The 18,830-nt window shown below is 42.7% G+C and overlaps 1 protein-coding gene across 5 annotated transcripts in view; it reads left to right on the plus strand.

Annotated features, from left to right (window-relative positions):
* The window catches only part of dcaf6 (ddb1 and cul4 associated factor 6), a 19,169-nt gene extending 787 nt beyond the window's left edge, over nucleotides 1-18,382 (plus strand). The window contains exons 2-21 of one of the 5 annotated variants that reach the window (XM_031869462.1): nucleotides 2,728-2,789; nucleotides 4,916-5,008; nucleotides 5,199-5,384; nucleotides 5,495-5,608; nucleotides 6,124-6,259; nucleotides 7,364-7,575; nucleotides 8,474-8,567; nucleotides 9,222-9,341; nucleotides 9,608-9,955; nucleotides 10,257-10,463; nucleotides 12,234-12,293; nucleotides 13,109-13,301; nucleotides 14,095-14,204; nucleotides 14,565-14,934; nucleotides 15,105-15,146; nucleotides 15,790-15,928; nucleotides 16,668-16,824; nucleotides 16,917-17,005; nucleotides 17,651-17,756; nucleotides 17,864-18,382. In XM_031869462.1, the coding sequence (XP_031725322.1) occupies nucleotides 2,728-2,789; nucleotides 4,916-5,008; nucleotides 5,199-5,384; nucleotides 5,495-5,608; nucleotides 6,124-6,259; nucleotides 7,364-7,575; nucleotides 8,474-8,567; nucleotides 9,222-9,341; nucleotides 9,608-9,955; nucleotides 10,257-10,463; nucleotides 12,234-12,293; nucleotides 13,109-13,301; nucleotides 14,095-14,204; nucleotides 14,565-14,934; nucleotides 15,105-15,146; nucleotides 15,790-15,928; nucleotides 16,668-16,824; nucleotides 16,917-17,005; nucleotides 17,651-17,756; nucleotides 17,864-17,922 (2,897 nt within the window). In that variant the 3' untranslated portion in view covers nucleotides 17,923-18,382. The remainder of the gene's footprint in view (nucleotides 1-2,727; nucleotides 2,790-4,915; nucleotides 5,009-5,198; nucleotides 5,385-5,494; nucleotides 5,609-6,123; nucleotides 6,260-7,363; nucleotides 7,576-8,473; nucleotides 8,568-9,221; nucleotides 9,342-9,607; nucleotides 9,956-10,256; nucleotides 10,464-12,233; nucleotides 12,294-13,108; nucleotides 13,302-14,094; nucleotides 14,205-14,564; nucleotides 14,935-15,104; nucleotides 15,147-15,789; nucleotides 15,929-16,667; nucleotides 16,825-16,916; nucleotides 17,006-17,650; nucleotides 17,757-17,863) is intronic. The other 4 variants (XM_031869463.1, XM_031869464.1, XM_031869466.1 and 1 more) reach the window with 4 other exon arrangements.
* The last annotated feature ends 448 nt before the right edge of the window (nucleotides 18,383-18,830 follow it).

The raw sequence follows: 18,830 nt of genomic DNA on the forward strand, positions 1-18,830 counted from the left end.
ATATATATATATATATATATATATATATATATATATATATATATATAAATAAATAATCCGTAATAGTGCAGCATGTTATGATGTAATAACTACAGGAATAAATCTGATAACAGGAATTGCGGCATATATGCAATTCCTGTGTAATTACCATCTACAGACTACATCACCATCTCTCTGTTACCTGTCTGTCTGTCTGTGTAACATAACTCTAAAATATAGCACTAGAACGGTAAAAAAACCATAATAAAAGCTGGGATGAGTCGTGTAATGTATTTATAAAGAGATGTTTCAGTATGAAGTGTATTTTGCAACAAAGTGCTCGTATCCAAACTGAAAGCAATCTTAATAACCTTAAAAACAACAACATTTTTATTGTATGCCAATGCAAACAGACACAAGAACAATAGCATCAAGTAAGTGAATATGCAGTAAATATTGTAATATCATGTAGAATTTCAGGCCAGTGTGACGAAACACTGGCAGCCTAATTGTTTATTTGTCTTCAAAAAAAGTTTCCACATTGGAATAAAGGAAAGCAGCTGCTTCAGTAATAGACCAAATAGAAATAGGCTTTTGTCCATTTCCTTTTATTATTAATATTTTTTTAAACTGACCATGAAACTGCTGATGGTCTAAATAGTCACAGACGATGCTGTGTTATTGTGGCACTTATAAATAAGAGCATTTGTCACCAGGTTGAAATGTTGAGTCTAGATTGTGTTGTTTTTCATTCATGTTTCCAGCTGAACGAGGGTGAAACTCTGAAACTCACTTAGTGTGAGTTAACTCGCAGCGATCCTCCTCATTAATGACATTTCTCCTGGTTCTGCTGCATGTGTGTGTGTTTGTTGTGAGAGGACCACAACGGAGGGGCAGCGGCGCCGCCGGCACACAGCGAAACAAGAGAGGTTTCATAAGACCCGTCTACAATGTGGCCCAGCAGACACCTGACAGTAGTGGACTGGAGATATATAAGCCTAGTTGAGGTGGGGCAGGTGCCACGGCGGTTGAGTCAGCGCTGTATTTAGCTGGACTGAGATATGGCCGGAGCTGTTATTGTGTTATGGGTAGAGGATACATGCAGTGATGTGTAGGATATATTTAGCTCCTAAAGGGGGGATGGGGGGGGGGGGCAACAAGTGGTGGTCTATGCTGAAGACACTTCCGGGGAGGTTATGTATAGCAGGGCTGTCTGTGCACTGAAGACATGATCTAAGTGTTAATAAGGACATTTGAATCTGTTTAACACGCTGATGGGAGACTCCACAAAGCACGGAGTAGTTCAGAGAGCAGAAACAAGTCGGATGAGATGAAACAAAGCTTTTTAACACGTTAAAGTAGAAATAAAACCGCTGAATTAATTTACAGGCAGGTCTGCATCCACTTTGGCATGAAGCACATTCTCCTTATTTCCATGTATAACTGGCCAAACACAGGCTGTGTGTCGACACATTGATTACACAATTAAGTGATTATAGTCATTAAAAAAAGAAGAAGCAGCCAATAGTAAAATCTTAATGTGTTGCAGAGTGAGATACAATGTATTCTTTTGTTTGTTTTAGTTAACTTTTTAAGTCATAACTTTCAAGCAGAAGATATCACACGACACATTAGAAATACAAATGAAAGAAGCATCTTGTGTGATCATGACTGTAGTAGGAATATTCTGATGTTATTATCGTTGTTGTTGTTGTTGTTATTAGTCCTTTTGATTGACAGCTTCAGAGGAGCCGATCGCTTCTCATTTACAGGAAACACAGATTGAGGCTTGTTTGATTGATGCAACGTTAATGAAACCTGTCGGTGCAAGTAAAGCTCTCGATCGTATCCTCGATGCTCGCTTTCACAACTTCTTTCTTCAACAAAAGAGGAAACCTCGTTCCCCCATTAAATACAGGAAGCGAGCATGCTTCCCCCTCACACCTAGACCATATATTATATTATTATATTACCTTATCTCTGTGTCCCAGTCCCAATTGTATTCAGTGTGTACTATAATGATCAGAAAAGTAGTTGAAATAATGACGCAGAATGTCATAATGTAATGTAACCATATTTGTTTTGTGCCTCTTTGAAAGATTTCATCACGTTTTTTATTCTTCTTTTTACAAAATGAACCAAAAGACTGACGAAGAGACAGATGTGGGAAGATGATAATGAGAATAAATATAAAACAAGAAACGGAAAATGTAACGATAAGTGCTGACACGACTCTAAACAAAGAGGCAGAAAAATGTTTCTTCTTTTTAAAAATGTAACGGTTATTTTTTTGTGTTCTGAGTTGTTTCATTCACAAGTGCTTTTCATTTTTAGCAGCTAAGAGCAGCTCCTCCATTGTGCATTGCATTGTGGGAGAATCGTGTCAACAGCGCACTCAAAGATTTATTTCTTTAGTCTGCCGGCTGACTGTTTTAAATTCACTGAATTGTCTCTTTTACAGTTTGAACCCACGACTAAACAAAACCTGTTTAGAGTCAGTGTCTCACTATCACAATCTAACTTTATTATTGCTCAGGATGAGTTATAACTGTTTTATGGCTTAAATACGTGACAAATCACCTGAACAATGAGTGAGTTTTTCTTCACAGTTTAATTAATGCTATTAACTAATTAATTAAGAGCTATTTTAAGCCAGTCTACAGAGCTGCTATTGCATGTAACTACAGTGAAGATGAATGATGGACAGCGCTGTCATTCTTTACAGTTGTTTTCTCTCTCTTTTCACAGGTAGAAGAGAGTTTGTTCAGAGACTTAAACTTGAAGGGACGCTGAACGTACATGATGGCTGTGTAAGTGCCCCACGTTTCACACCCATTTGTTCTTTTTGTTCATTCATCTTGAAAAGAGAAACACTTCCTGCTTTTCCCTCAGTCAGCTTGTGAAGCCTTAGTGTCTGACGGAGAGCCGATCTTTGACTCCAGGCCAGGTGCTTAATAATACCGCTGAGAAACCTGAAGCTGACAGTCACAGGTCCTGTCACACTATCGGCCCGGGCGTCAGTCCCTTCAAACCACCACAACAACCACGGGAGAGCTTCACTTTGACACCGGCCATGTCTCAGCCACAAGAGCTGCAGTAACAAGGATTTGAGGAACATTTGTTATGAATATATTAACTGTCTCTCTATGTATCGGCAAGCTGAGATATATGTACTTTATAAATAAATTGTTAGTCATTTTGTGCTGAAACTATTATTTAGCTTAATCAATTTGTAGATAAACAAAAAATTGAATGACAAGTTTTGATCATCAATTAATACATTTAAGTGGTTTATTGAATAAAAACACCAAACATTATTTTAGAGAATACTGATTATGTTTATAACCTCTGAAATGTGACGGTTTTCCTTTTCTGTGTCGCATATAATTAGACTGTATACTTTGGGTTCTGATATCATGCGGTGGACATTTGACATTATTTTCGACACTTTGTAGACTATTAATAAATGTATGATTTAAAGGTTGATCAGTGTTCTCTAAGAGTGGGTGATGTAGCATCTTTTCTCCAGGAAGTCACAGATCATAGAGGCGACACCGCTGGAGAGTCAACTAAATGCTTTATGGTTCATCAGATCAACAGAAAGATAATGCCTCTATGTTGATAATAGTTTGAGCCATATTTAAAGCAGAAATAGTAAAAATAAATGCTGATGATTCTCTGGTTCCAGCTTCTCCACTGTGTGGGTTTGCTGCTTTTCTCTGCTGTTGTTTATGTTTTCTGACATTTTATAGACTAAATACTCAGCAGATTCATCAAAAATGAAATAAATTGTTAGTTGCAGTCGTAACTGAAGGTGGTGAACCTACTGAGCGTCTGCTCTTTTGGTTTTATACAAAATACACCAAACAAATAGACACCCCCCCCCCTCCCCAACTCCCATACAAATACATACCAGAAGCATCATTTTTGGGTTGCATTCCCAGTTGACGAAGGTAATAAATATATGTTTAGAAGAAACATTACAGTATCATGTACGTGTAGATTTTGCCATGAATGTATATATCTGCCTGCCTGTTGAAGACTGAGGCTTTTTTCACTGTTATTGCACAAGATACTCAGATCTATGTTTTTAAAAAAGGCCCGATGATGCTCTACATCTAGATCACCTCGTGCCTGCTCACCCTCTGCCTTTTAGTCTTCCATCACCTGAGAGACACACGACAGACTCACCTGCACCTCACAGTCTGCTAACGTTTACCTTCAGAGCATCAGAATGCATTGAAACTGGTTTGAAGTGCAGTGTAAGATTGAGCCCCGGGTTCAGTCTGCAGGATGTGGTGAATGGGCGGGCAGGCAGTGTGATTTCACTGATTGCAGCAGAGTGAGTCTGGAAATGAGGAGCAACAGTGTGATGACGAAACACTGACGCTGCAACAACCAGATGTTAATGAAATGTTGATCCTCAGAGTGACAGCAAACCGTCTGCTGAGTGTTATTGTGCTCCGCTTTAGACTCACGGATGGATTACTAATATGATTTCATTGTGATTTCAGTCAATGTTAATGAACCTGTTATTAAGTCTCAGTGGTTCCCAACTTTGATTTGCTTGTGAGCCCTTAATTAAGACAAACCAATACCTACTAACAACCCCTCCGCACAAGGTGCATGACGATGTGTTGGTAGTAGTTCAGTCCTGTTTTTTTGTCTCAGACTCTTTCATTTAAATCATTCTGGAGGCCTGAAGTATTGAAACTATGCAATATTTCACAAAAAGCACAGATTAGAAAAGCACATTTAAAAAATTTCTAATTCCATGTCGGAACGTTTTGTGTTTTCTTATTTCCTGGACTGATAATCATCTCCTAATCTCTTAGATTCATCTTGAACTTCTGGTTTAGTCTCTTTAAAATGTCACATTTCTGCAAAGTTAACATCTGTATCTTTGCATAATGAGATGTGTATTAACTCTCCTCAGGTCAACACTATATGCTGGAACGACACCGGTGAATATCTCCTGTCGGGGTCAGACGACACCTTTTTGGTTATCTCCAACCCGTACAACAAAAAGGTAGGTTGTCGTCACTTTCACTGAAATTAGCGGATTTCTTTTTAATAATGGAAGAACAACAAAAGGCCGTAAATTAACTTTTATCTTTGAATTAAAAGCAGATAAAGTTTTACAGCTGTTTATTATTTAACAACTTGGAGCTCATTTGGCATTTTGACAATTCAGCTATCACTTATTCTCTCTTCCTCAGGTCAAGAAGTCAATACGTTCAGGTCATCGGGCGAATATCTTCAGCGCCAAGTTCATGCCCCACACTAACGATCAGGAGATCATCTCCTGCTCTGGAGACGGCATCATCTACTACACCAACACAGAGAAGAGTCCCGAGCACAACAGACAGTGTCAGTTCACCTGCCATTATGGAACAGCCTACGAGGTGCTGAGCGAGAGAGACGCCAGTCCAACATTTCATGCAGCGTATACGCGTCTTTTCTTCTTCGTGGTTTCTGTCTCCTGACCTCGGCCTCTCTCTTTTTGTTTTCTCAGATTATGACGGTACCAAATGACCCCTACACGTTCCTGTCGTGTGGGGAGGACGGCACGGTGCGGTGGTTTGACCTCCGCACAAAGACGAGCTGCACGAAGGAAGACTGCAAAGATGTACGGTGACAGCTGGGATGTTCCAGTTGGTGATGGCGGCTATTTGGTCATTAGTGGGGGTCTGTTTTACTGTGGAAAAACTGGCATGTTATGTCCTGTTTTTTTTAATTTCATTTTTTTAAATATGCATTCAGGGGTTATTCCAAAAACAGTTTTCTTGGCTTCAGGCCAGGCTGCATCTGTGTGTGCGTGTGTGTGTGTGAGAGGCTGTGCCCTCTAGATTGTGTTGCATCTTCTCGTGTTCCCTGCTGGAGATCAGTGCCTATGACCTTAACCAGTCTGTGTTACCTCTCCCTCTTAATTACCCTACAGCCTGTTAATGTTACAAGTGGACATCCACAACTGGAAAATATCAAATTCCGGATCAAACTATTGACTGTCCTCAAATCTATTTGTCTGTAAATACAGATTTCTTTTGAAATGCCACCTCTGGTGCTGCTGACTGTAGAGTCAGGCTCATTCACTCTAGAAAAGAGAAGAATGAATTATGCTTGTTTTCTTTTCTTTGATTTCAGGACATCCTGATAAACTGTCGAAGGGCAGCGACCTCTATTTCCATTTCCCCTCTGGTGCCGTACTACCTGGCTGTTGGCTGCTCTGACAGCTCAGTGCGGATCTACGACAGACGCATGCTGGGCACCAGAGCGACAGGTAAACCGCCCTGCATGCTGACATCATTCACTCAGCTTCAGAGGCGTGGACTCAAGTCCCATGAGGACTTTAGACTTGACAAAATCAAAAAAAGCCTTTCAAATCGACTTGGACACGTAACTTCACTTTAACTTGAGCCTTTTGACTTGAAAATACTTTATACCTTTTCCCTAAGCCCAATGATTATAAAGTATGATCAGCCGCACTTGTTTTAACAAATAAATACAAATTTTAAAAAAGCAGGCATGATTTTTGTAAATTTAATGTAATATATTTGATGAAGAGCACATTTGGACTTGTTTAGGACTCGAGACTCAAAGTTTATAACTTGGCACTTAACTTGGGACGTGTCAGTCTGGACTTGGGTGCAAAGACTTCAGACTTATTTGTAACTTGCAAATCAATGACTTGGTCCCACCTCTGCTCAACTTCTCCTTTCTTTATATTTATGTAGATATAGTTGATTCACATTGAATTTTAGGCTGACTGGATGTTTGAAGTCACCATAGATGTTCTTGAGAGAGGAAAATGAGCCTCACATAGCAATAAAAGACAATTTATCTTATTGTTTTCTTTATTTCTGCTGCCATAGTGTGTTGTTATTAGCTGTTATTAATAAGTCAGGCTGATAGATTGAGGTCATGAAGCAGGTTTGAGGGCTTCCTCTCTTGGTTTTTAGTGCCATCCTGCTGTGCTGCGTCTGCTCCCCCGTGTGACTATTGTTAGATGTTCACATAAATATTTCTGAAACGCTCCAGACTACTAGAATACATTAGACACGTTATTTATAGAGCATCCTTTATACACAAAATTTAAATAACGTCTCATTTTAAAGTGCTTTACATAAGACATAAAAAGATCAGTATTCTAAGTTCTTCACTTGTGTCCCTAAGTTATCTCGTAATACGTGCCATTGTTATGTATGTTTTTATTTTCATTGGAGATGTAAAATGTATCCAACTCAATGTAATTTAAAAACCACACTTGGCTAAAACTTTTAAACATAAAAAAGAAGATACAAAAAAATGCAAAACTTGAATAAAACAGCTGAATTATAGAAACGTAGCCACCAGACTAGTGAGGCGCTCTCTTTCTCGTCCACAGGTAACTACATGGGCCGGGGCACGACGGGCATGTGCGTGAGGTTTGTTCCCGCTCACCTGTCCAACAAGTCGTGTCGCGTGACTTCCCTCTGCTACAGCGAGGACGGTCAGGAGGTGCTGGTCAGCTACTCCTCCGATTACATCTACCTGTTCGATCCCAAAGATGACCAGGCCCGAGAGCTGAAGGGCCCGTCAGAGGAGAGGAGGGAGGAGGTGAGCGCACAGTGTTGACTCCGAGTCATGCGGCTCCCGTAACATCACATGAGTCCTGTTAGAAACTGCGTGTTTTTAGTTACGCTTCCCATTACCTCAGCTGTACTTTGTGTTCAGTGTACAGTGGATTATTGATTATAACCAAATATAGAACGTGTATTCTTCAGTGTTCTTAAACGTGTCGTCATATCTGTTTGGGTGAGCATTCAGTTGGAAAGTGTTTGCTGCCAGTACTGGTCTTCACGTGTGTCTGAATGTGCTGGATCATGGTGCCAGTGTTTGAAAGCCTCGTGGTGAGCTCAGCTGTGTCGAGATGCAACCACCACACGCATTCCTTTCCAAATACAGCGACCGACGCAGGCAGTGTTCATCTATCCTCCAAAATAGTTCAGGCTGAGGTGGAGGGGACAGCCGAGCAAAGGCTCATTCTCTCTCTCTCTCTCTCCCTCTCTCTCTCCCTCTCCCTCCCTCCCTCCCTTTTTCCTCCACCTATAACCTAATTTCCTCGGGGCCTTTTGCTCTCTGATTTATTCTACTATCTCTGTCAGCCTCTGCGGCTTTTCACCACCTCCAGCCCACAATCAGACCTGATGACATTTCCGGAGTAAAGCAGTTGATAGTCTCTGCACTAAGACCCCCTTTTTCTATTTCTGGCTCTCAGCCTGTTGCCCTGTAAAGAGAGCCAGGGGATTGGAAAGTGGAGGCAACCTCGGTCGTGCAGGCAGACGGGAGGGAGGGAGGGGGGGGGGCACTCTAAAGAGGACACTGACAGAGACGAACAGTGTTTTGCTTTGGCAGCGGAGCTATTTTTGACCATGCTTTGACTGACAAACTGCTAATCTTTCTGTGTGTGTGTGTGTGTGTGTGTGTGTGTGTGTGTGTGTGTGTGTTTCCACAGCTGAGGCAGCCTCCAGTGAAGCGCCTCCGTCTACGAGGTGACTGGTCTGACACTGGACCCCGAGCTCGTCCTGAGAGTGAGAGGGAGAGGGACGGTAAGATCAGAGTAGTCAGCACAGCAACTCACATGTACGTGTTTCTGGTCGGTCTCTAATTACAGATCCGGCCTCTGAGACAGTTCTCCAACGCCCGCCCACATGTTACAAATGTTTTGTAAATACATTTTTTGGCCATTTCGATTTATTCCTCAATCCCTGTTTATTAGAAGTAAAGTGGCAAATACATTTTCTTGCCAGGCTGAAAAATCAGAGCCTCCGTCTAAAAAATGCTTTCATGCACATTAAACCTTTTAATAAACTGTGCAACTTATTGACTTAAATATGAATGCAGTTACAAGTGACACCTCAACCAAAGAGTAGTTTGCTTCTACACAGGAAACCATGTCTGTGTTTCCACTTCAATGTCAGTGTCGCAATAAGCATATATCACAACACAACTTTTATTCCACTCTATTTGCTTTAGTCATCACTGGTTAGAATTTTCCAAATTGCAAAAGTCTGAGTCGCTGAATCAATATTTGGTCAAATTTACTGTCCCATTTCTTTCCTGAGGCTCCACATGAGAAACAACAGTCATTTTAACGGTGTTGTGCAGCATTGTCTCGACATATTGGCCTCTGTCGTGTTTGTTTTAATACGTCCAGTGAACCTGTGTAAACCTGTGAACGCTTTTCTCCCGCGCTCTCGTAGGCGAGCAGAGCCCGAACGTGTCCCTGATGCAGAGGATGTCGGACATGTTGTCTCGTTGGTTTGAGGAGGCCAGCGAAGCTCAGAGCAGCAGAGGAACTCGGCCTCAGACACGACCCAGAGGTGAGACATTGAGAAAACACCCAACACTCAGCAAATCAGACGCACTAAAAGTTCTCAAATTACCGGTGTGTGTGTGTGTGTGTTGTTGGTAAGTTTAGTGCATTGTGTAAGGTATCTAGGTGGAGGCATTGTAAATGAACAGGCTATAGATTCTGTGTTATGTGGCATTGGATCATGCTGTATAATTTTCTAGGTGTTTTAATATGGATCCATTTACCGTATCTACTTATTGTTGACATATATTTATTTTCTTGTTTCCGGAATAGCTATCCGTCCAGAAGCGGCGTCGAGTACTCCAGCGGCCCCCGCAGGAGGCTCAAGTCAGGAGTCCAGCGTCCCTGAGAGGCCCGCGGGGTCAACCGCGCAGGAGGTACCTGCCGGTCCCGAGGTCGCCGCTGCCGCTATCCCTAAATCCACTTCCTCTTCCTCCTCAGGCTCGTCATCAACAGTCACAGCACTTCCTCCTTCCACCTCCTCATCGGTGGAGAGCTCGGCTCCTTCCTCCTCCCCACTCACCTCCTCGCCTGACTCAGAGCAGAGGAGTCAGGCCGACACGACCGGGACCTCCGCGCCTACGCCGACACCCACACCCACCTCAGAACCTGCTCTCTCAGGTAAGGAAACAATACACACAACTGTCGCTTTGACAAAAGACACAAAAACAGCTATTGACATTTGACTCTTTAGGACAGTGAGTAGGTATCCTCAGATCGACTCCCATGTATGTGTGAGTGCGTGTGTGTGTACTTGTGTGTGTTTGTTGGAGCCACTCCACTCAAGCAGCAGCCTCACGTCACTCTCTTTTCCTTCAGCATCCTGTTGTCCTCCTCCCTCTTTTATTTCCTGACTCTCTGCTCCCCCCCCCCCCCCTTCGTGCATTCACTCTGCCTCTCTTCCTCTCTGCCTCTCTGTCAGAGTACGGTCCTCATCGGCTGCCCATAAGTTTAGTGTGTAGGCGTTTGCAGAGGTTACTTCGGCTGGCCGACCCACCAGGACTGGGTCAGCGAGCGGCCCGTTCTTCTTCTTCTTCCTCCCCTGCAGCCACTGAGAGGCAGTCCCAAAGAGCTGCTACTACTGCTGTCGCTGCCACTGCTGCTGCTGCTGAGACGCGACCCCTTCCAGGTTACCCTCCCCTCCGAGCTCCCCGCCTCCCCTCCACGCGGGCTGTCTTTCTCTCTTGTTTGTAGAGACAGTTAGGCTCCAGAAAGACCCGGCCTTGATAAAACTGACCACTAATCTCACAGTGATCCTCTTTCCATTCCCCAATGATGCACCTTGTCCTTATTAACCTCTGTAGCCGTCACTGTGTCGCCTCTCCACTGTTTGCTCAGCCCCTCACTCACTAATGCTCTCACCTCATCGCTCCACTTGTTGCTTGAGTTTTCACCCCGAGTGGCACCGGTCAGTATGAAGCTCGTCTTTGGCTCATGTGGTTGTTCACACATTTATTTATTTTTGTTAGTGATACATTCTGATCAGCTGTCTGGACTGTTGGACTTGATTCACTTTGGTTTGATCCGACTCAAACTTGAGAATCGTAACTAAAGCCCTTTTCAGACATGGAATAACATTACATCACCTACTGTGCCTGTTAAAGTGATGGCTTTAAAGTGATGTCATTCAGACGTAGATGTCCGCTACGTGACCGCTCCCTGTGGCTTAATGCAGAACTTTCACAGAAAGAGACGGCGCTCTTCTGGTGCACAAATAGCTTGACAGTTGAAAAGAAATGGAGGAGCTGCATCAGTGATAGTTTTTCAACTTAACTTAAACTTTTTTACTTTGGAGTTTATAAAGATCATGGGAGCTTGCCGATGCTTTTCAAAGTGAACGCATATTTTCTCAATGTCATTGTTTATCAGAGAGCAACGTCAGCTGCTATTGTCTGCCAGTGCGTTTACTGCTATTACTCTCACACGCTGCGTGTAATGCCTGTTTTTTTCTGGATGTGTTCAGTCATGCAGTCCAATGATTATTGTATCTTATTATTATGTATATTATAGAAGGATCTCTTTCTGATAGATGGAGCAGGAGAAAACGAGAGGAGCTGGTCTTCTCTTTGGGGGTCTGTAGACACACCAGCGACACTATTTATGATGAAAAGGAAAAAGTGCATTTTGTCAAGTCACCTTTTAATTTGGTAAGAGTGGCGTGTTCACAGCGGTTTGTTAAACTGATTTGTCTGAGCTGAAGATGGTAATTAAGTAATGAACTTGTTACAGTGCTCTTATTGCGAACAAGAGGTGCATTTAATCTCTCCGAGAGATATTTAACCCCGTGCTTCTGCAGCCTTTTATGCTAATGAGACGATATTGAATTCAGAGACTCGGACATGTTGACAGGTTTGTCCCGGTACGTTTAGGAGTTGTGGCTTTACGTTAAAGGGACTCAGTGGGTTGTTATGTGAGAATGAAACGTACAATTGCATTCGCATTTATGTAACAAGCTGCATGTCTGAAAGGGGCTTTATCGGACATCCAAGACCAACTAGTCATTAACTGAATAAAGGGCCGTTGCTTGTATTGTTTACGTTAAAACCAGACTGCACAGATGTCTTTGGATTATTTTTAAGGTTTCAAAAGCAAACAGAATGTAATTATTATGTTTGTGTTTTCCATTGTGGTGTCTTACAGTGAGCTTGATGGTTATTATAACACTGCAGGAATTAACCACTTACTAGCAGGGCGTGTAGTAAGCATGAGTGAGCTTGTCATGTTCAGACTTAATAATCTCCGATACTCATTTTGCACTTGCAATGAATGTGAAATGATCCTTTTGGCTGATTTGACAGCTTCTCCTGCTCGGCCTTGGGATCGATTTTAACACGACTTTGCAATTTTTAACCCTCGTGCGTCCGTCACCGATGTTTAGTCGGTCTCATTTGTGTTCCAGATTCCCCCTCGTCTGTGGTAAACAAACAGCTGGGATCCATGACTCTTGATGAACAGCAGGGTGCGTTCCCCCCCCCCCAACCCTCCAAACCCTGCCACTTGCTTTTCTTCTTCACACTCCCTCATCCACACAAACACCTGCTCTCAGCCCTCTGCACAGTCTGTCCTGCATCGTTTTCATGCTTCTTATTTCTCTCTATCCACTACTTGACTTTCCCATTATTCCCATTATCTGTCCAGACACACGTTTATGTGTCTGCGGATAGCCAGTGTGTCTAGCTGACCAAAGTTACTGTATCAGAATAATAACCAACATCATCATCTAAGTAATGAAATCATGCATCACACATTCATCAAGAGATACTGTGACATATCTTATATCACATATATTATCTGAGTATTGACGTTTTGATAAACAATAATTCAGTACTTTTGTATCTATTGTTTTACAATGTTTAAGTCGAGCCTGATGTTGCCTTACACATGACGGAGTGATCCCAGTCTCTTCCACACAGTGAGGCAAACCGCTTATTAATTTATCACTGGTATCGGATCCATACTCTATATTGGCTGATACCCAAAGCCCAGGTATTAATATACCTGCACAGTATCAGTGCGTGTGTTGTTGCTGGTGATAGTCCACCTTATGTCCGCTCTGTGACTGTCAGCTGCATGCTTGTGTTGTTTATCAATGGGGAGTGATCACGCAGCAGGCGGTTGCATGTCGCTAGTGTGCCTTTTAAACAACCAGTTACATGCTGTGAGCAACAGGCAAAAGAATAATCTGAGCCGAAGCTTTTTCTCTCAGAGTTAATTGGTAAAACAGATTTACAATGAATCCTTCTCGCCCGCTTCGCCCGTGTGTCTTCTTATCAGGAGCAGCAGCAGAAGCGGCAGGTTCACCTCCCGCTCAACCTGTTTCTGTACCAGTCAGCACCAGCGCACCCACCACCTCCACCACCATGACCGGCACCAGTCGACCCAGTGCAGCAGAGCCCGTCCTCAGCCTGCACTACAGCTCAGAGGGAACCACCACCAGCACAATCAAGCTGGACTTCACTGATGAATGGTGAGTGAGGAAAAGTATAATGATGCAGTGCCTTATGCAAATCTAGTACAAATAGAAAGCAGGGATCATAGTCAAACCAGGCGGCAGCCTTAAACCTGCATTCTTACAACTGACCAGCAGGGGGCGACTCCTCTGTTTGCATAAAGAAGTCTGATTCTATAAAAGTCTATGAGAACATATCCCTCGTCCTCACTTGATTTATTCCCTTAGTAAACATTGTACACATGAGTTTATGGTCTTGATCACGAGTTTCAAGTCTTCTCCAATACAGCATGATGTTCATTTGTAAATGATGGACCCGTTTAGAGTAACATAGATGATAAAGCAGGGTATACTTCATCTCCATCTCTGTGTGCAGTGACTTCCATGGAATAATAATAGCATGAATAATAACTTTGGAGGTTTTGCATGTGTTTATTATTCTGCTATCTGATTTCTTTCCACATAAATCAAACCTGAAGTCATGGTGAATATTTATTGTCGAAAACACATTCCATTAGTTTCATGTCTTGACAGCATTGTGGATCATCATAATTGCAGAGCTTGGTTGCATGTCTTCATTTTATTTCGTTACGATGTCGACGTTTCAATCTGTAAACTTTCAGTGAACAACACTTTGCATCATTTCGGGTTCCTTCACAGTTTGCAAAGCAGAAAGAATGTTCACCCTCTATGAATTTATGTGTACAAATGTTGTGGAAACAGATGCATGATCAACATGCTACAACAAATTCCTCACTGAGGAATCATTTACAAACCCTCTCAGTCACTGTTTTCTAATCTTCCCCCACAGGAGCAGCAGCACATCCAGCTCTATGGGCAGTGGAGGTCCCAAAGCGTCTGAGACTGCGGCTGTGCGGAGCAGAGAGACTCTGTCGACGGAGAGTTCAGTGTCAGAGCCACGTGAGTAACTTCAGCACCAGGGAACCGGCTCTGACAGAATTTGAAAACAGATTTTAAAAAAGCAACTTAACACCAGGCTGAAATATTGTAAATATTTGATATTGTAAATATAGCGTATACTTAAGATCTTGAACATTATCTTTAAGTTACTCTTAAACTTTAGTATCCAAAGAAGTAAATTCATTGGTGCAAATGATGCACAGAGGCAGTATTAAAATGCAGCACTTCATATATACACATTTAAAAAACACACAAAAAACATGCGCTCTGTCACACCTTTAATCAGTAAAAAATATTAGAAGTATACAAACTTTGTAATCCTACAAAGTCCTAGATGTACTGATATGTATTTCCCCTCAGCTCCGTCTGTGTCCCCGGGGCAGCCGAGCATCCCGGCCGCCTCCACAGAGCCGCCGTGTAGCGCCTCCTGCTCCGGGGCCCTCGGCAGCTCGTCGGCTCAGGCCCCAGCGGCGGGCTCCTCTCAGGGGGACACCGTGGCTGCTGCTTCGCTGGTGGAGAGGAGTCAGCCGGAGGGTGCCGAGGACACGTCGGGAGGCTGCAGGAGAGCAGAGCCCAGAGCGGAGGAGGAAGAGGAGGGCCAGAGCCAGCCTGCACGGGAGCCTGCACGGGAGCCTGCACAGGAGCCTGCACGGGCCCACCAGGACTCTGACGACAGCGACGACGACCCGATTCTCATCCCGTCCACGAGGTTCAGAGGTCAGGGACAGAGGTACGTCAGACTGCTCTCGTTTCTATTCACTCGCTACAAGCAAGAAAACACCCTCATTTGTTTGGAATGCAGGTTATTATATCTTTGCTCTTGTTTAATATCACTTTTAAAGGGTGGGTATTCTGATTTTCTGTGATGCCTTCCCATTGACTGTTTCACTACAAATATAGATTAAATTCCAGAGGATCTGCAGTAGGAGATAGGATGATCAGGTAAAGTGTTACACTAAAAGCATCTAACCTGTCAGGTGTGTGACATGCAGCAGCGCATTAAAACTCAACAGCATAACATGATGAAGAAAACAGGGTTTTTTTAGCCTTGGTTTGGTCATTTCACTCACAAAAAAACTAATCTACACACGGCTAACTGTAGCGTTAGAGTGATGTGCATGTCAGCACTGACTCCACAGATGTGTGAGTGGCAGCATAACGGCAGCATTTTGAAGGTTTTGTACAGAAGAAAGAGGAATGATCAGAGAAAGTGTGCATGATGGAAAAGGACAAATTGATTTTTGATTTCTACCGGAGGCGGAGGATTTTTTTCCAACTAGTATACTGTGTGTGCACTGTAGATTTAATTTATCGACACTGCTGTTGTTAATGGACAACACTTTGCACAACAACAACATTAAGGGCTTGATTCCGTTATGATTTGTTTTGCCTTGAAAGTGGCTGCTTTCTAGCTTGGGGTTTGTTATTCGGTTGAATTGATTTTATCAGCACAAATTTCACTCAAGACTCAAAGCATGGAGTTCATAAGCATCAGAGACGGCATGGGTTTGTGTGTCTTTTGTTTGTTTTTTTGGTCTTTCGCGTGCTTTATTATCACATATATTGGTTTTCTTGTGTTTTACAGACGCTCAGCTGCCGCTCGTATCCAGGAGCTGTTTCGCAGGAGGAAAGAACGACGGGAGATGGAGGAGAGCGAGACACAGAATATCAGGAGACCCTCAGTCAAGATGGTCTACAAAGGCCACCGCAACTCCAGGACAATGGTACGCTTTCATCATAGTGCTCTAGAGGCCTCTTGAAGGAATGGTTTGACATTTTAGGAAATACTTTCTTTCTTTCTGGGTACTCATGTCTTGTGTGTTAAGTATGAAGCTGGGACCGGGAGGCAGTTAGCTTAGCTTAGCATAAAGACAGGAAGCGGAGAAACCGCTAGCCTCGGTCTATCCAAAGTGCAAAAATGCGACTACCAGCACCTCTAAAGTTCACTCATTAACATGTTGTGTCTTGTTTGTTTAATTTGTACACAAACAGAATTGTAAAAAAGTAAATGTAACGACAGTTTGTGGTTTAAGAACAATACGTGCAGTGATTATTTCTTAAAAAACGACAGTCTTGACAGTCAACTTCCTGGAATCCTGTCATCACCGTTGACAGTCAACTTCCTGGAATCCTGTCATCACCGTGAGGTTGTCTACTAAAACCAGAGCTCATGCACTAAATCTGACAACATCTGCCGAGAGTCAGAGAAGCTGCTCTGAACTTCTGGGCTGATGCATCAACTGTCATTTGTCAAGAAATAGTCAGACCACATAACTCCAAAACCACGAATTGATGTTTTTACATTTCTGTGCGTTGATTAAACAATTAGTGAGGTGTGCTTTGAACAGTTTCTAGCCTTTATGCTCTCTGGTCTCCAGCTCTTGGCTTAACACACAGATATGAGAGTGGTGTCTATTCCTTCAACGGTGTAAAATTCAAGGTGGGTTTGTTCACTTTGTCCAGATAAAGGAGTCCTGTTTTTGGGGGAACAACTTCGTAATGAGCGGCTCAGACTGCGGCCACATCTTCATCTGGGACAGACACACTGCAGAGCACCTCATGCTGCTGGAAGCCGACAACCACGTGGTGAACTGCCTGCAGCCGCACCCGTACGACCCCAGTGAGTCCCAGCTTCCCCCCCCCCCCCCCTCACCTCAGATGATCTGACCATGTTGCTGAGTACGGTTATGTTCATTTTCTGCTCTGTTTCAGTCCTGGCTTCTTGCGGGATTGACTACGATATCAAGATTTGGTCGCCACTGGAACAATCGCCATCTTTCAACAGAGTCCTCGCCAATGAGGTACGACCGCCAAGAGATCAGGGAAATCAGTGGACTGATTTATTTACCAAATGCTGCCTGGCTCATTGAAGAGAATATATAGTTCCACTAATTCAAAATGAGAACATTTCAAATAATTTGCATCATTTATTTATAATTTTACCGTTTAGGAAGGATCAACTCAACATATTATCCTCACGCAACCAAAACACATCAGGATCATTGCGACCTCATGGTGACTTCAGGAAGTCACTTCTCTGGACAATAATAGTCCGTCACATAACACTTTTAATTTGTCCTCTTTGGTTTTTGCACAGATTAATGTAACATGCTAATTAGTGGGCTTATTAACATTTTATATATGGTTTGAGGCGCTGGTATGTGGATTTTGTCAGTTAGGCTATAGCTATTTGTCCCGTTTCAAGTCTTCATGCTAATAGTCTTCAGGCTTCATATTTACTAAATCTTTTCATCTAAGTTTCACCAAGAAAGTAAAGAAGGCTTCTTCCCAAAATGTCAAACTTTTACTTTATATATTTTATTTTACAGGGACCAATGAAAAAAATTAAATTCATGTTTCTGTCGGAGCAGTTTTCTGTTTTTCCCATTATTTGTCAGATTCAACTTCCTTCACATTCTCTCTTCGTCGTCTTCGTCTCTTTCAAGGTAATAGCTCGGAACGAGCTGATGCTGGAAGAAACGAGGAACACAATCACGGTCCCGGCCTCTTTCATGCTCCGAATGTTGGCCTCCCTTAATCACATCAGATCAGGTACTCTATTGGTTTGAATATTTGGGCAGTACAGACTCGGTTTACTTACCTTTCCTCAGGACACTTATGTGCCCCCTTCTTTAACATCTGTCTGTGCCTTCTTGCAGATCGACTAGAAGGCGATCGCTCCGAAGGTTCGGGACAGGAAAATGAGGACGAGCAGTAGCCTGCTGGCATTTTATTTTAAAGAAAACACTATTTCTTCTTGCTGTATAGCACTTGAAAAAAAACTGAGATTTGTACAAGTATAGTGTAGAATACTTCCTTTTGAAAATTAGTGTCATTTCTAGCCCCCCGTGTTTTTTTAAGATGACTTTCTTACTGATGTTTCTGTATGAGGATAAAGTACATCTGTGTGAATGCAAAAGGCAACGACGTCAGTATATATATATATTAAGTGTGAGAATAATGGCGGCTGGTGTGCAAGGATGTTAAGTGCAATATTATTTTGTTAGGAGAGAGTGAGCTTTGATCAGTGTTAACGTGTGACATTTTGAAATTGTAGCACAAAGCTAAGAAATGTTGATGTGCTGCTCCGGCAGTTACGCATGTAAACAAGGACTTTAAGTAAAAACATACTTGGAGATTGCTTTAATTTTATTGTTGAATAAAATAAGAGAAACAAAGCTGTGGTTCAATGTCAACACAGTAAATCATATTTTACAGAATTTTTAATTCAAAATAAAGCTTTGGCATCTCAAAGAAGCTTAAGACGACTGTGCACAAGCTAAATAATTAAAAATCATTCCAGAAATGAACAACAATCAGTTTTTTAAGCTGGACATTTTACTGCAGAAACAACTGTTAGCTCACATTTCCTCTGCAGCTGCACCAGCTAATGTAGCCTCGAGCCATTAGCATCAAGCGGGCTGCAGAGGTCTGTTAAAGCTACTTGGGTTAGTAGTCCTGTGCAGTCCTGGTTCTGGGGCAGCAGTGAAGCCGGATCTGGGTCCGTCTGTGGTGGGATTCTGGGATTTCCAAGAGTTTCTGGTAAACCTGCATGATTTCGTGTGGAATGTGACCCAGTGACCAGTTATAACTTCCTCACTAACTTTAAGCTCATTTCTCTCCAAC

The sequence above is a fragment of the Anarrhichthys ocellatus genome, unplaced genomic scaffold, assembly GCF_004355925.1.
Source record: "Anarrhichthys ocellatus isolate YVR2014 unplaced genomic scaffold, GSC_Weel_1.0 scaffold47, whole genome shotgun sequence".
NCBI lineage: Eukaryota > Metazoa > Chordata > Actinopteri > Perciformes > Anarhichadidae > Anarrhichthys > Anarrhichthys ocellatus.